The 16898-nt window shown below is 48.4% G+C and overlaps 1 protein-coding gene across 1 annotated transcript in view; it reads right to left on the bottom strand.

Annotated features, from left to right (window-relative positions):
* Window positions 1–889: 889 nt before the first annotated feature.
* Window positions 890–16898, bottom strand: part of LOC122374948 (zinc finger protein 771-like) — a 42824-nt gene continuing 26815 nt past the window's right edge. The window contains exons 2-3 of the mRNA XM_043354035.1: window positions 3728–3943; window positions 890–2921 (exon numbers count right to left, since the gene is read on the bottom strand). Coding sequence (XP_043209970.1) covers window positions 1738–2921; window positions 3728–3935 — 1392 coding nt within the window. The 5' untranslated portion in view covers window positions 3936–3943 and the 3' untranslated portion in view covers window positions 890–1737. The remainder of the gene's footprint in view (window positions 2922–3727; window positions 3944–16898) is intronic.

Genomic DNA, 16898 nt, shown 5'->3' with positions numbered 1-16898 from the left:
GGAAGCATTGTCTGTCTCTGTTGTTTTGTTTGTAACATTCCATTTCCGCCTATTAACTGATTTTATTTATTGACCTTAGATAATGTGTCGGGATGATGTGTATATTGTTACTAATTGGTGCAGTGCTGCCCCTCCGTCTGGGTATGTACCGGTGGAGAGGCATTTTATAGCCGATGTGCAATGGAAGTTGTGATGAGCTCTGTGCTTGTACGACCTAATGTCGGAAAGAATTATTACGTATAGTACTGTTTGGTGTGTCAACCGATGTTCACCGCTGAACGTGAATGGCTGCTTGTTTTCGATGAAAGCTACTTACCTAATGGCAACGACGCTGATTTTTCTGTGAACCCTGTCTGTGATCGGACAGAGAATATGTGCCGCGCGGCGCTTGGTCTGTGACCTGCGAGACGCTCCTACCCGCCCTGTCGCGGTGGCCGGTCCCGACCTGGCAGACCCACCCCAGACACACACCACCGGGGTACGGTGTCGGGTCCGGGCGGCTGCCTCAGTCACGTATGTCCCGGGTCAGCGGGGTGATCCGGTGCCGATAGCCGGCTGACCCTGCCGCCGCGTGCCGTGCAGCGGGGACCGAGCCACGCCGGCAGTGTGTGGTGATAACCGCTCTCCAGATGTCTCCGGTGGGGTCGGCGAGTCTCTACCGGCCGTGTCGTGTGAATACGAGTACTCACGAACTGAACACTGCTCGGTTGTCTCCGCTGGTGCGGGGCGGGCTCGGAGACAGCCGGATGGACAGAACACTGGTGAGAGCCGTCCGTCTGATGACTGAGATCCCATGGGGCAGGCCAGATGAGCCCAACGCATACTCTGAACGGAAGTAGGAGCCGCATTGGAGCCGACACCGCGACCGACGGCCAGTCCAGGCAGCCAGTTACGATAACACAGACACTGTATTTCGTCACCGACACGGCGACACGTCAGTGGCCCGCAGTCGGCTTCTCCCAAAGGAAACTCCGGGACGCCACAATCACTGAGAACGGACAGACCACACCGGCGGGCCGCCGCGGACAGGCGCGTCCGGTAAGGCAGGTACGGGCCCCCACCGATCGAGGCCCGACTAGACTAGGCGCCCAACGGCAGCGGTCGGCACAGAACGGTACCGAATCTGTCACTTCCCTGCCTACGACCACTAGCTAACGTGCGCAGGTGTGCAACAGCGTCCGAACGCACGCGTCCATGCACAAGGCAAGCGAACAAGTCTGCACTGCTGTCACTTGGCAGCAATAAAAGCTGAACCACATCCACAATTTGGGCAAAAATTGACTCGTTGCCAGCATGACTGTTTCCCTTGAAAGGGAACAAAGGCACTGAGCCCGCACGGCACTTCCAGAGCTGGTCCTTCGAAACATGAACAAGCTGCACACAACATAAAATATTGAAGATAAAACGGAAAAAATATACACAGCGTAACGCCGTTGATAGGTATATATCTGGTACAACGGTCGTTAGCGGCGCGGCTCGTCACCTCGCACGGACTGGTCAAATTCGTGCGTAAACACGGGATTCACACATCACCTGAGTCTCCGGAGCGGCCGCCCGTAAGCCGCCTCCGTCAGCCGCCGCCCGCACCTCTGCAGCTCTTCTAGTTAAAACACGCGCCGGCCCCAGTCGCCCCGCTGGCTGTGGAGGCGGCAAATCCCGCCGACCGTCCGCCGCCGCCCGCTCCCTGCCGGTCAGATCACTGCTCTCCGCTCCGCTCCGCGCCCGCCCGGTCCGCCCTCACTGCGGCAGCGGCGGCGGCGGCGGCCCGTCCACCGACAGCTCGTCCATGGGCTCGTCCAGCCGGCGGTCCAGCAGGCTGTCGGCGGCCCGGTGCTCGGCCAGCTGCGGGCCGTCCGGCCGCCGGCCCAGCAGCGTGTCCAGACGCAGCGGCAGCCGGCCAGGGTGCGGCGGCAGCGCCGGCGCCGGCTGGTGCGCCAGGCCCAGCGGCCGGCCGGGCGGCGGCGGCGCCTCGCCGCGCTCGTTTATCACGCCGGCCGTGTGCAGCGCCGCGTGCTCGTCGCGCCGCGTGCGGCTGCTGAACGTTTTGCCACACGTGTCGCACGTGGGCAGCTGGCCCTCGTGTTTCTTAACGTGCAGTCGGTAGGTCTGGTAGAGCCGGAACAGCTGGCCACACAGGCTGCACTGGTAGGGCGTCTCGCCGGTATGCTTGCGCCGGTGCGCCTTCAGGTGGGACAGGTAGCGCATCTCCTTGCCGCAGATATCGCACTCGTACGGCCGCGCGCCCGTGTGCACCAGCATGTGTCGGCGCAGGCTGCTCGACTCGGCGAACCGCTTGTCGCAGTGTTCGCAGGCGTGGCTGCGCTCCTTGGTGTGCGTGCGGCTGTGCACCTTCAGGTGGGAGGCGTTCTTGAACGCCTTGGCGCACAGCGGACACTTGTGCGGCCGCTCGCCAGTGTGGATCCGCATGTGCGCCTTGACGCTGAGCGCGCGAGTGAAGTGTTTCCCGCAGACGCCGCACTGGGCGGCCGGGCTGGCGCCGGCCGGCGGCGGCGGGCGCGCGGCCGCCGGCACCGTGGCCGCCGGCGGCGGCGCCCCTCCGGCCGCGGCCGAGCTGACGGCCGGCGGCGGCGCCGGCAGTCGGCGACCCTCCAGGTGCAGTTCCATGTGCCGGTTGAGGCCGGTGGAGCGCGTGAAGCCCTTGCCGCAGACGGGACACGTGTGCGGCCGCTCCTGTGTGTGCGTGCTCTGGTGGGCGGCCAGGTAGGCGGCCGTGGAGAAGGCCCGGCCGCACTCGGCGCAGGCGTGCGGCCGCTCCGACGAGTGGGTCACCTGGTGCCGGCGCAGACTGGCCGCGCACGAGAGCACCTTGCCGCACTGCTCGCAACGGCACGGCTCGGGTGGGGGCCGGGCGGCCGCGGTGCCGCCGCCGCCAGCGCTGCCGTTACCGAGCAGCAGACAGTCTGCCGGAGAACAGGAACACACGTCAGGATGGTCTGCCTATTACAAGCCATACACTTACTTACTTACTGAATTACAGCAAAGGTAATAAGCTAGGATAATGAAGCCTGTGGATTTCCTGCCCATTGACTTGCAGTTCACTCGGTTCTGGTTAGATTCATCGAGTTCTTCCAGTGTTTGTCTAAAGCATTTTTGTATCTGTTGACTGTTCTGGCATTTACGGCTTCTTCAGAGACACTATTCCACTTGGTCACAACTCTGTTATGAGAAAGCATTCTGCCTCTGCACACGATTCGCCGATGGTTTAATCAGTTTCAGTGAGTGTCCTCTTGTGGTTGTGTCTGACGGTGCTCTCTGAAAGATCCGGGTGTGGTCGATCCTAATTCCTCCAGTTAGAATCTGGTGTACCATGATTATATTCCCTCTTTCTCCTCTGTAGCGCATGCCTGGTAACTTCAATTTCTCTAGACGCTCCTGGTATGCTAGATGCCTGACTGATGCTACCATTTTTTGTGGCCCCCCCTCTGAACTCTACCAACCTTGTCTTGGTCACCGCAATAGACAGGACCCCACACACAGTTTCCATATTCCAGTATAGGTCTGGAATGTCAGGGAGGTATCAACCGAGACAACCAAGACATACGCAATAAAAAAGTCAGTAAAATACCATGTACTAAATAGCAGTCAGCAATCAAACTTCGAATTTCCAGCGATTTGGCCTAGGACGCAGGGGTGCCCAGCGGCAGTCGTGTGTGGCCCACTGGGCACCACTGGGCGGCACTGTGTGCCGCCGCAAACCAACACGTACCCGGCTCCTGCATGGTGACGCTCATGATGCTGAGCGGCAGCGGGTGCTGCGCGTGGCCGGGCCGGCCCAGCGGCGCCAGGATGGTCGCCGCGCTGCCGTGCTGCAGGTGAGCAGAGTGCAGCGACACCGGCGACTGGCGCTCCCACTCCTCCTTCACGGCCACGCCCATCCCGGCCGGCATCATGGCCAGCGGGTGCGGCGCCTCCATGGCCGCTGCTGAGGGTGGACAGGGCAGGGGAGGGGAGAGCTGACTCCTTCACCTACAGAGGGAGGGACAGGAAAGGGGAGAGCTGACTCCTTCACCTACAGAGGGAGGACAGGGGGAGGGCTGACTCCTTCACCTACATGGGGGGGGGGGGCAGGAAAGGAGCTGACTCCCTCACCTACAAAAGGAAGGACAGGGGCGAGGGACCTTCACCTACATAGGGAGGACAGGGGAGGGGAGAGCTGACTCCTTCAGCTACAGAGGAAGGACAGGGGATGGGAGAGCTGACTCTTGTTTTGTTGAAGGTTTGTTGTCAATAGTTAAAACACTTTTCTTTAGAATTGTGTTTTTCTATTGAAAAACAAATCTGAGTTCCCTGACAATTTGGCAAAAGCTGCCTGAGATAGTCAGGATCCTTGCTTCAATAGGAAGCACCAGTATTGGTAAGGCAGACATCACACGAGCAGGCATATGCATTATGCAGTAGTGTGAATAAAGTCACCCAGAACTAAGCAGGCAAGTAGGTTATAGGTACACTCGGGGGCAGATTGATGTTCCACTACTCCCCACCCATCGGGATCCCATGGCTCAGCACTAGCTGCTGCCAGTGGCAGCACTGACACTGGCAGGCAGTGCTGAGCAGTGCTGAGGGCAGGCAGCACTGGCAGCCAATCTGCCCCCGTGTGTACCTACCTATTCTGCTATTCCAAGCTTCGGCCAGCTTCGTCTTGTTATGGTCTACTCATTATTTCTTTAATACGATTATCCAAGGTCTTTCACCCTACTACCATTGTCCATTCACCAATAAAATGTGTCTCTACATCTCACTATAAGCAGGAAGGCATTTTGGCTAATCTCGCCCCATCAAAACCAATAAACGGCAGATACATGAGGCCGCACAGTTTGTACCGTACCTAGGAAGTAGGTACGCAGGAAACTAGCGGAGAAAATGCCGTAAATAGTCTAAAGCCGTATACAAGGCCCTATATGTCGTATAAACAGGCCGTAATGGTGGGGAGAGTACTTATGTAGCCTTGCTGTTGTTGTTCTGGGTTAGGGCGCGTAGCAGCTTGGCTCTTGCGTCCAACTATGTAGCCTTGCAAAAAACGCAAAAAAGTAAATTCCCCTTGGTATATTTCACTGCGCCATGTTGTGCGCCATTCAACGATGGGACAGCACAACACCACTGAATCACCTTCGGCTCCGGCCGCCAGATGGTGTCCAGTGGACGCCGCCATGTTGCGCAGACCGGAAGGCGGAAAGCATTTGCTTATGTTTACGGCTGAGTGCCATATGACAGTCATAGTGTAATAAATAACAAGTGAAGACACTTCGATTATTTTGTGTAATGCGTTTTCTTCTGCCGGAAGTGCTCTTTCAGAAAATTAACGATATCTGATGACGATTGATGACGTTTTCGTCATTGTAGTGCAAAAGTTTCATCCCTGTAGTGAAAACTCCTAATCCAAGAAACTACTATCCAAGCTTGTAGTTATATAAGTGTTGGTTTTAACAGCTAATTCACCCTTATTTTCTACAAAACACTGAAAAGAAATCCCTCTACACGCAACTTGAAATGAAATATCACTTAAACATAATGAGAAGACCAAAAACCTATTTTTACTACACATCTTTACAAGCTAAGAATGTCTTCTTCATGCCAGAATGGGTATAGCCGGTATAGCGTATGAACACAGGGACAGGCCCCACAGCTCGCAATACCTAAGAATTCATGTTCTCTTATCAGGCATATCGTTCGGAAGCTGTGTAAATGCCGACGCAGTGTTAAAATGGGCCAAACAGCTATTCATCAACTGGGCATTTCACCGGGCTGAGACGCATCGATGTCCCCTCATTTTGCATATTATAATGCATTCAATAGGAACAATGAACATGCGATGACTCTCATTTATTTCGCGCAATAAAAAAACATAGGTTCTCAAGTCAAAGTGAAGGAAAAGACCGATCAAAATGCCTCGTATAATACAGACTTTGTTTAAATACTATACACTTTTAGGGGCTGGTACTGTCATGGTGTCCTCTATTGTTGAATATTTTAATACCAGTTCTGTCACATTGTATTCAGTTAGCGATCATACATGCAATAAAAACAGTGCGTTCTCGAGAGTAAAGTTACGGAATAGAGTGAATGCTGATACGATGTTCAGCATGTTGGAGCGCAGATAGATCGAGTAGGACTTTCATCGGGCTGTGGCACATCGATGTCCTCTGATTTTGAATATTTTCACGCATTTTATAAGAAAATGCGATTATATTCTTTCATTAAATGCAATAAAAAACATGGGTTCTCGAGTCTATGTCAATCAAAGGACCGATCAAAATGGGTTATATTTTAGAGACGCTGTTAAAATACCCTACACTTTCTAGGAGCCGGTGGTGTTATGATGTCCTCTGTTTTTGAATATTTTCATACCGGTTCTGTCAAATTGCATTCAGTAAGCGACCATACATGCAATAAAAACAGTGGGTTCTCGAGAGTAACGTTACGGAATAGAGTGAATGCTGATACGATGTTCAACATGTTGGAGCGCAGTTACTTCGAGTAGGACTTTCATCGGGCTGTGACACATCGATGTCCTCTGATTTTGAATATTTTCACGCATTTTATAAGAAAATGCGATTATTTTCTTTCATTAAATGCAATAAAAAACACGGGTTCTCGAGTCTATGTCAATCAAAGGACCGATCAAAATGGGTTATGTTTTAGAGACGTTGTTAAAATACCCTACACTTTCTAGGAGCCGGTGGTGTTATGATGTCCTCTGTTTTTTGAATATTTTCATACCGGTTCTGTCAAATTGCATTCAGTAAGCGACCATGCATGCAATAAAAACAGTGGGTTCTCGAGAGTAACGTTACGGAATAGAGTGAATGCTGATACGATGTTCAACCTGTTGGAGCGCAATTAGATCGAGTAGGACTTTCATCGGGCTGTGGCACATCGATGTCCTCTGATTTTGAATATTTTCACGCATTTTATAAGAAAATGCGATTATTTTGTTTCATTAAATGCAATAAAAAACATGGGTTCTCGAGTCTATGTCAATCAAAGGACCGATCAAAATGGGTTATGTTTTAGAGACGTTGTTAAAATACCCTACACTTTCTAGGAGCCGGTGGTGTTATGATGTCCTCTGTTTTTGAATATTTTCATACCGGTTCTGTCAAATTCCATTCAGTAAGCGACCATACATGCAATAAAAACAGTGGGTTCTCGAGAGTAACGTTACGGAATAGAGTGAATGCTGATGCGATGTTCAACATGTTGGGGCGCACTTAGATCGAGAAGGACTTTCATCGGGCTGTGGCACATCGATGTCCTCTGATTTTAAATATTTTCACGCATTTTATAAGAAAATATGAATATTTTCTTTCATTAAATGCAATAAAAAACATGGGTTCTCGAGTCCATGTCAATCAAAGGACCGATCAAAATGGGTAATGTTTTAGGGACGTTGTCAAAATACCCTACACTTTTAGGAGCCGGTGGTCTTATGATGTCCTCTGTTTTTGAATATTTTCATACCGGTTCTGCCATATTGCATTCAGTAAGCGACCATACATGCAATAAAAACAGTGGGTTCTCGAGAGAAACGTTACGGAATAGAGTGAATGCTGATGCGATGTTCAACATGTTGGGGCACAATTAGATCGAGAAGGACTTTCATCGGGCTGTGGCACATCGATGTCCTCTGATTTTAAATATTTTCACGCATTTTATAAGAAAATATGATTATTTTCTTACATTAAATGCAATAAAAAACATGGGTTCTCGAGTCCATGTCAATCAAAGGACCGATCAAAATGGGTAATGTTTTAGGGACGTTGTCAAAATACCCTACACTTTTAGGAGCCGGTGGTCTTATGATGTCCTCTGTTTTTGAATATTTTCATACCGGTTCTGCCATATTGCATTCAGTAAGCGACCATACATGCAATAAAAACAGTGGGTTCTCGAGAGAAACGTTACGGAATAGAGTGAATGCTGATGCGATGTTCAACATGTTGGGGCGCACTTAGATCGAGAAGGACTTTCATCGGGCTGTGGCACATCGATGTCCTCTGATTTTAAACATTTTCACGCATTTTATAAGAAAATATGATTATTTTCTTTCATTAAATGCAATAAAAAACATGGGTTCTCGAGTCCATGTCAATCAAAGGACCGATCAAAATAGGTAATGTTTTAGGGACGTTGTCAAAATACTCTACACTTTTAGGAGCCGGTGGTCTTATGATGTCCTCTGTTTTTGAATATTTTCATACCGGTTCTGTCACATTGCATTCAGTAAGCGACCATACATACAATAAAAACAGTGGGTTCTCGAGAGTAACGTTACGGAATAGAGTGAATGCTGATACGATGTTCAACATGTTGGGGCGCACTTAGATCGAGAAGGACTTTCATCGGGCTGTGGCACATCGATGTCCTCTGATTTTAAATATTTTCACGCATTTTATAAGAAAATATGATTATTTTCTTTCATTAAATGCAATAAAAAACATGGGTTCTCGAGTCCATGTCAATCAAAGGACCGATCAAAATGGGTAATGTTTTAGGGACGTTGTCAAAATACCCTACACTTTTAGGAGCCGGTGGTCTTATGATGTCCTCTGTTTTTGAATATTTTCATACCGGTTCTGCCACATTGCATTCAGTAAGCGACCATACATGCAATAAAACAGTGGGTTCTCGAGAGTAACGTTACGGAATAGAGTGAATGCTAATACGATGTTCAACATGTTGGGGCGCACTTAGATCGAGAAGGACTTTCATCGGGCTGTGGCACATCGATGTCCTCTGATTTTGTGCCTACCAAGGCATTCTGTAAGAAACTGGGATTATTTACCTTCGTTTAGTGGAATAAAAAACGTGGGTTTTCATGTCTAAGTCAATTAAAAAATCCATCATGACGGGGCATGGAAGACGATGATGTAGGCCGAGGATAGCGTTCAATGATTTAGGAAGTGACGTTTTATGACGTTTTATTACGTCATACTGCAGCGTGAGTAGCTACATAGCCCACTCCCAGGTGAAGAAAAGTTGTTACATGAGTTTGCATTATAAATTGGTGAAGTGTCTTCACTTGTTATTTATTACACTATGTGACAGTGTTAGCAATTAGCATTGCATTTAAAGGGACGTGCATATAGTTTTTAACGGGTGAGTATTGAAGCATCCAAGAGCGCAGCATCCAAGGGACGCAACATCCAAAACCTTAGCATCCAGCGATCAAAACGTCCAAATAACATCCAAAACCGACCCCTTAGGGAAGATTCAGAGCATCCAAGAGCGAAACATCCAAAACTGCAGCATTCAGGACCACAGCATCCAAAATCGTATCATCCAAATTGGCAGCAACCAAGGACGAGGAATTGCAGCATCCAAGAGTGAAACATCCAAGGGTGCAGCATCCAAAACCGTATCATCCAAAAAACATTTTTGGTACCGCAGCATCCAAGACCGTATCATCCAAAATAGTGACATCTGTTGTACAAGCTGGAAACTATTAGTTCAATGGCTGTCCGATAGGTGGTGGCACGTACGGTTCCTAAGTGGCGGAATTGTATGACATCACTGAGTCTCTATACAGTGGCATCCCTATAATGACCTTACATCCTCAAGACGGAGGTGCGTAGGTGCTGGTAGCGACATCGCTGCGATACCACTACAAACCTGACAGATGACATGAAGACGCATTGCAGCGTATCCAAGCGCGGCACGTATGTAGGTAGGCTTAAGTGTCGATAATGGAGACCGATACCGAAAGTGGGTTTATTAATTGCCCTTTCAGTTTTCACACCAGAAGTGCCTAATAAGTCGTGTAGTGTCCACTATCCCCGTAACCAAGCCTCCCCAAGGATCTTCATCTCACCATCAGATCGCGCTTATCATCGTCAGCTCCTCCCGTTCCTTCACAGTTAACTTTTTTCCTGTCTTATGTGATATATTCCATGTTCCAGAGGGCAAAAAATATAAAAATAGCCGTTTATACCAGGGGTGCGGAGCCGGAGCCGGAGCAGCCGGAGCCGGCATATTTTGCCCAGAGCCGGAGCCGGAGCCGTGAAATAATATAGCCCGGAGCCGGAGCCGGAGCCGGAGCCGTCAAAAAAGGGGGCGACTCCGGCTTTTTTTTAAGAGGAAAAAATTATTGACCTAGTTCGGTTTGACAGTACAAGGCCATGTGGTATTCACTATTCAAATTAGCCTTGTTATGCAAATACAGAGACAACGTGTACCCATCCAATTTCAATCGCCCTTTCTCTTCCACCCGTAGGTATTTAATTAATCGCATGAAGGAGCCGGAGCCGCCGGAGCCGGACCATTTTACTCGGAGCCGGAGCCGGAGCCGGACCGTCTGAAATTTGCACGGCTCCGCATCCCTGGTTTATACGAAAAAAAAGTTTTAGGTAACAGATTTTGACTGAAGGGAGCCACGGCATTACTTTTGCCAGCAACGTGTTCCCCTCGTCGAGTCGCGTCGAATGAAATTCGGACTTTTAAGGTCATTTGGAAAATCTGACCTCGGGTCAGGGCATGGCCTGACCGGAAAGAGTCATGCTGCATATCAGTCGATCCGTAATCCGTATCGCCGAGTTGAACACATCTGACATGTTTTTACCGCTCTAGCACGTCTGTCGTCTCTTATATCAATTCAAAAGAAATAGTTAAAAAAAAACTGCTGGTGACCCTTCATGACCCGAGATAACCTCAGGGTCACACAGAGGGGTAACGGGTGCAATATTCGGGTGTGTCATGTTTTCCAATAAACCGATGTTTGAGAGTGTTTATAGATAGCATGGGCGTCGAAAGCGGGGGGGGCGGGGGACGCGCCCCCCCCCCCCCGCCGGCAGCCGAGGAATCCGGGGGGACGTCCCCTCCAAAAAATCGGCCATAAAGGATTTCAAAAGTGACTATTTGCAACGGTCATTCAATATGGAGTCATGTAAACAGAAATAAACCATTTTTAAAAGAATACTGATGCTGGTCAGTTCGACGGTACAACTGAGAACTCAGACACTTCAGCGGCTCAGGTACGTACACCCACCAAAGGCTGAAGTTCGGTCCTCTGGGTGGGGTGACAGCTGCATAAGCCACACATTCGAGTATTCACAATGCTCAAGCAAGACCCCCACTTCTAAACGGCCATCCTCCCGTGCTAGGCAAAACGACAGCCGAAGGGGCTCACCAGTTCACCATGACCTTAGAGTACCTGATGCTGGTGTGAGGGTCAGAGGACCTCGCCACGGTCTGGGATTTTTTTATTGGGTTAGGACTTTTCGGTCTGACGAGACCATTTCAGAGCCGGAAGGAGATGGGAATTAGGGGCACTGAAAACTTTTTTACCATTTCCTGAAGGGTAAACCCGCCATAGCATGGTAGCTTGACACACAGACGTTTTTTACCACCTTCCAGATGGTAAATTTTACTCTTTCATGAAGAGTAAACTCGCCAGGGAGGGGTAACATGACACACAGACGTTTTTTACCATCTTCTGAATGGTAAACTCTTTTGATTTACTCTTGTCTAGAGTGTTACATTTTTTTGGGTTACACTCTTTGAAAGGGTAAATCTTTAACGGAACCATTTTTTAGGGAGTAACGCATCATCTACTCTGTGCTTTACCCTCCTACAGAGAGTATATTCTTATGGCCTACCCTTTGTCACATGGTAATGTTTACTCTTTCCTTTAGTGTAAACCCCCCAGAGGATGGTAACAGACCCACAGACGCTTCCTTCAGAAGCTTTACGAAGCTTCTGTTAACCGGAGCTCACCAACTAAAAAAAAATGTTTCAAGAGCAACAATGTAGGTATATTTGGCTTCCGTACAAACAATACGAGGGGCACACCAACCATGAACATTGTGAGACTCTTCGCTTATTCATACAAATTTATACAAAGCGTTCAGCAATGCACAAGCGGTAAATAAACACCACGATACAACTTGAATGCAATTTGAATATGAATACAAGACATTCAGCGCCCTCAAATTGGATTAGGCAGAGCGCACAATATTTGAAGTGAGCGACGGCGTTCCTGGGTGGTCGCCCGTCTGCGTGAGATAATGAGACTGGATCACTACAGTGCAAGGCTTTTTCAAAGTCACCAACAAAATGCATAAACTTGTAGCATCACAACAAAATTAATGTACGTAGGGTAAGGTGCCTAATTAGCGACCCTTTCCGATTTGCGACCTACCACTCTACAGAACAACTGGCAGGAGAAAACGGGGTAAAAACATCGTCAAAAAGTCAGCCATACTTTGGTTATCAAATTAAATTATTTTACGGTTGTCGATGTTTCTGGTTGGACGTTTCAAGTGAGTTTAAATAAAAATGACGAGTTTCTTATCCAAAACGTGTGTGTTTGGGCCCTCTCTGATGAAAAGCGATGCACGTTAGGATCATGCACCTTTTTTATTCTGAATCTACATTCCTTTTTCAATTGATTGCCGTTTTCCCATAGTGAATCGCTTAACTGTGCACAGCATGGCGGTTAAAAATGTGTCGCAACTCATATTTCCTATTTGCGCCTGACATGGTCGCAAATAGCTCAAGAAGGGAAAGAAAGGGGAATAGGGAGAAATGAAAATGAGGTGTTGCTGAAGCTTGCAATGTGTGGCAGGGGATGTCAAATGTCGTCACCGTCTGCAGGGGTGCCGAATTCAGCGCGGACCTCGAATATCATACGAGATAGCCCGCAAAATGTGGGTTTCCGCCTTCTTTTCGCCTTCGGTGCATCATGTTATCAGTTTTTACTTACGTAAATGTGTTGGATAAACGTTCCTGTTCGAGTGATTGAGTGTTTTGCGTATAGGTAACCTTTTTGAGATCATATTTCATCTTTTCAGGCGTCACATTTTTTGCCACTTTTAATATGGGGAAACCCATAGACTTATTAGCGACCCTCCCCGGTCGCTAATCGGGAAGAGTTCCCTATTAGCGTTTTTTGCAATGGTTTTCCAAAATGCTCACTACAAATAAGTTGGTGAATATTGGGGCAGAAAATGACTATATTTTAATAGAAAAATGAACGATCTCTCCGAAAATCAAGCCAGTAATACAGTGGCAGCCACAGAGCGTGAGCAATGACGGTTCAAATTAAGGGGGTCGCTAATTAGGCACCTTACCCTACTCACAACACTAGGCCACGTGGCCGTGCACGGGGTCCTGTTAACCAGGTCAAATTAGCACCGTTCAACGGCACGCAATGCTCTAGCACATCGGTACTTACAATAAAATGTCCACAGAGGCTCTATAGGCGATGAACAACACACAAGCACAATCACCAACGGCCACGCCGCGCGGCACCGACACTGCTCACATCCGCTCTCGGAGACCAACGGCCGAAAACTGACAGATGCGCGCGTCCTTCAAACCGCAAACGGCCGATCTCGTTTCTGCAATTGGCTGATTGTTTCCATTTCAAATATCATCTTCACGAGGGTAAACAAGATCCACGCATGAAACGACTATCTGCATACCCGAGTCACAATACCCAGGAGGAAAGAGTTTTCGTGATGTTCTGGATCGCGAGAGTAATATTGATATTTACATGGTAATAATACTCTTCGCCGGCGAATAAGTTCATATTAACCACGTACCGTTACTATGCACATAATGGTAGCAGCGAGTTACCCTTTCAATATACTATTATCTTGCGGGTTTGATGAAAATGAACTCTCCAGGAGGTAGTAAAAAAGTTTTGAGTGGGGAGGGGGAGGGGGGACATTTGGTCTGGGCGAGCACCCTGGTGAGTCGACGAGGCTGAGCCCGTCCAGAGGGCAGGCCGACCAGCACCCCAAGCACACACCAGTCACCGCACCCGGTTACGGGCGTGCTCTTATCGGGGGTTCCCGCATGGGATAAAGTTGCCCGTCCAGTCCGGAACAAGGAGTTGAGGCGTGGAGGAGAGGGATTTGACTGTACTGAGGATAGAAATGACGGAACGGTGTGTGGTATGAGAGGGTCCAGGAGGTTTGAATACTCAGTGTGGGCCTATATTGGTCTGACCTCTTTACTGATACAACCACCGTCCACCAGTCACAACGGTCAACAGAACCTACAGCTCTTATCCCACCTGCCCACGATCGGCTAAAACGGCTTCATAAATTTCGACTAACCAGTTAAGAGCGATGAGCATGACTTCAAGCCAGAGAATGTCGACTCTGACTTCGGAGTCGAAGTCAGAGTCGCCATTCAAGTAGCCCTCTACTAGTCAAGTAGCCCTCTAGTAGAGGGCTACTTGACTTTGTGACCAGACCTTAGTTAAGTGATAAGGAGCGGACCTTAGTTAACGAGCGGGTTGGATGCCACATTTCGAGTCGGGAGACGTCACTGCAGACTTCGAAACTCCAAAGTGACTTTATTAAGCGGAGTGCGTGGATTTATTAAGCGGATTAATAAACTATGGATATCTATGGAGAAAATCCGGGAACAGCTCAAGCCAGTAGCAGCGGAACACCTTCAATTAACTGCCGACTTTTGGTCCCATTCTTTCCATGCATCGCCCATAGGGTTAATGTTAACCCTATTAGTGGCAGGCTCCTGGCTACCCCTATTAGTGGCAGGGGGGGAGGCTGTTTACGACCCCCCTTGATATCTCGAGATCTAACAGGCCGATTTTCAAAACTCAAACGGCATTCGATTTCGCTTAACGTGATCTACATTTCTAAAAAAAATAAAAATTAAAAAATGTCAATAGGGGGGGGGGGGGTAGAGGGGGGTAAAAATGGGCAAATTGCAGATACATTTCAGACTGTTTATCACGGCCAGGTTTCTGAACCAATCTTAACGCAACTTTTGCCGATCGATAGAGAATGAACCAGGAATTCACATGGATCCTAAAAATATGCATTTTCAAAAATCATAGGCGGATACAGATCATTGAGATTGGGGGTACACAAAAAGAATAGTAAATAAGGTTTTTGTTGGTACTGTTTCTAAAAAGGGTGGTAATGGTCTTGTTATGTTGCAATTTTCTTATGAGGGAACGACTACAATTGTATTGGTCATGCATAAGCGGTGTCAGGGCACCTATGTTGGGAGGTAAAACATAACCCCCCTTTTTGGACGCCTGGATCCGCCTATTATAGCAAAAACGTGTCAAAAGAGGATGCACAATAACTTTGTATATGTTATCACATGATACCTTTCATTCACTGTTCGTAAAACTGGTGCAGCATCGTGATCTTCGCCCAAATGACTCGCTTCAAGAATAGGACCCCCAATTTCCAGTGCTCTGGAGCCGCCTCTGGTAAAGTTATGAACTTGAAATTTTCAGTGAATGTGCCCAATTTAGTTTTAGGAAAAGTCAGAAAATTTCAGCATCATAGCTTCAGCGGTTTCGGAGATATTCCCGAAAAACCTGAGGGGTGGATGAAAACAACCCCCTGCCACTAATAGGGTTAAAATGCCAAAATCAAAAGGGGACACGGTGCCCCGGTGCCCTCCCCGTTCCGCCGCCTATGGCTCAAGCGGCCACAATAAGCGGCTGGATTTATTATTCGAGGATTTATTAAGCGGATTCCACTGTACAGCATTAAAAAATAAGTCCACTGCAGGCCTACGTTGCTAATGGGTAGGTACATCGAATAGTGACTATTTGCTTAGTTTTGATATGGCCCGAGTTTTGATATGGCCGTGAGGAAAACAGTGGATTCTAATACCGCCCGGTCGGTATTAGAACTGCCCTACCGGCCGATTACCTACTGACCGGCCCGAATTTATACGGGCCGGCCTTACGGTCATTATTGATACGGGCCGGGCAGCATTAATACGGGCCGAGTTTTCAAACGGATCGTAACATTAAACATACTTAAGTGTTAAGTGTTCTATAAAAAGCAAGACTGTAGAGCTTTTGCGTGTAGATCTTTTGCGCTGATTTTGATATTTTATTATAAAGAATAGGTATATTTTAAAAAACACTTTGGATTATGGGGCTGCGGATTCCGTCGAGGGGGGAGGCAGGGCATGTGCAATTGCAGACGGTGAAAATCCCAAGGTGTGCAAACTGCAAACACTATTTTTTGCACATCCACATTTCATTGCGGGGCTCATGCGGGCTAATAACAATAAGGGCTCTCACAGGCGCTTGCTTGTCTCAGCCCGATGCTCGAGAGCCCCAGCCCGAGCCTGATGGCCCCGCACCGGAACTTTAATAAACAGGTACAGTGCACAGCAGAAGTAATGTGTGGTTTCAGTCATGGGTATGTTCTGCTTCTGAAGCCTAGGAACGATTAGCCAGACTGCAACGAGACTTAAAATGTAACTTACATGTATCTTCAGTCTTCACCCTTGCATCTACAACTTTATCTATTGACGTCTTCTCTTCAATCAGTCCGCATTTAAAAATCGTCGGCCAAAGCCATCTGTTGAGATTGGTAAAACCACACATTACTTTAGCGGTGGGCTGTACGTGCGGGTGTTATCTTGCAGGTTATCTCAGGGCCCCATGGGCCAGTATCGAAAGGCTCTCGCCGACTCTTAAGGGCCCCAGCCCCCTTAGGTCTCTTGGGGCCGAAGTCTGAGGGCCCCGCACCGGTACCTAAAAGCCCAGTTATCCCAGCTGGCCCCACGCCAGTTTCTAAGGGCCCTCAGTGGCTCTGGAGTGGTGAGGATGACCCGGATACCATTTACTGAAATAAATAGGTCATCTGAGGTCAAATATGGTAAAAAGTAGTTTTTCCACGATATAATGGTGCTTAAAACTAGTGAATAGTGTGGTACCAAACTGTCAAGACATGTCGATCGCTAGGTGCAAAAAGACCTGCTTGGGTCAAGACAAGACCTGACCTTGACCTGGGTCGAATAGTGAAAGTGACTTACCGACTACCGAGGTCTATCAAATACATATTTCGAACCATCTCGACGGAAAAAGGATGGTACAAATTTTATGTCTAACGAGTTCAAAACGATTAAGCTAAAACGGTCGGAGCTTGGGC

Source organism: Amphibalanus amphitrite, unplaced genomic scaffold, assembly GCF_019059575.1.
Source record: "Amphibalanus amphitrite isolate SeventyFive unplaced genomic scaffold, NRLGWU_Aamphi_draft 001745F_arrow, whole genome shotgun sequence".
In the NCBI taxonomy this organism is placed as follows: domain Eukaryota; kingdom Metazoa; phylum Arthropoda; class Thecostraca; order Balanomorpha; family Balanidae; genus Amphibalanus; species Amphibalanus amphitrite.
The sequence above is the reverse complement of the archived record's forward strand: the minus strand, read 5'-3'. Positions and strand labels throughout refer to the sequence as shown.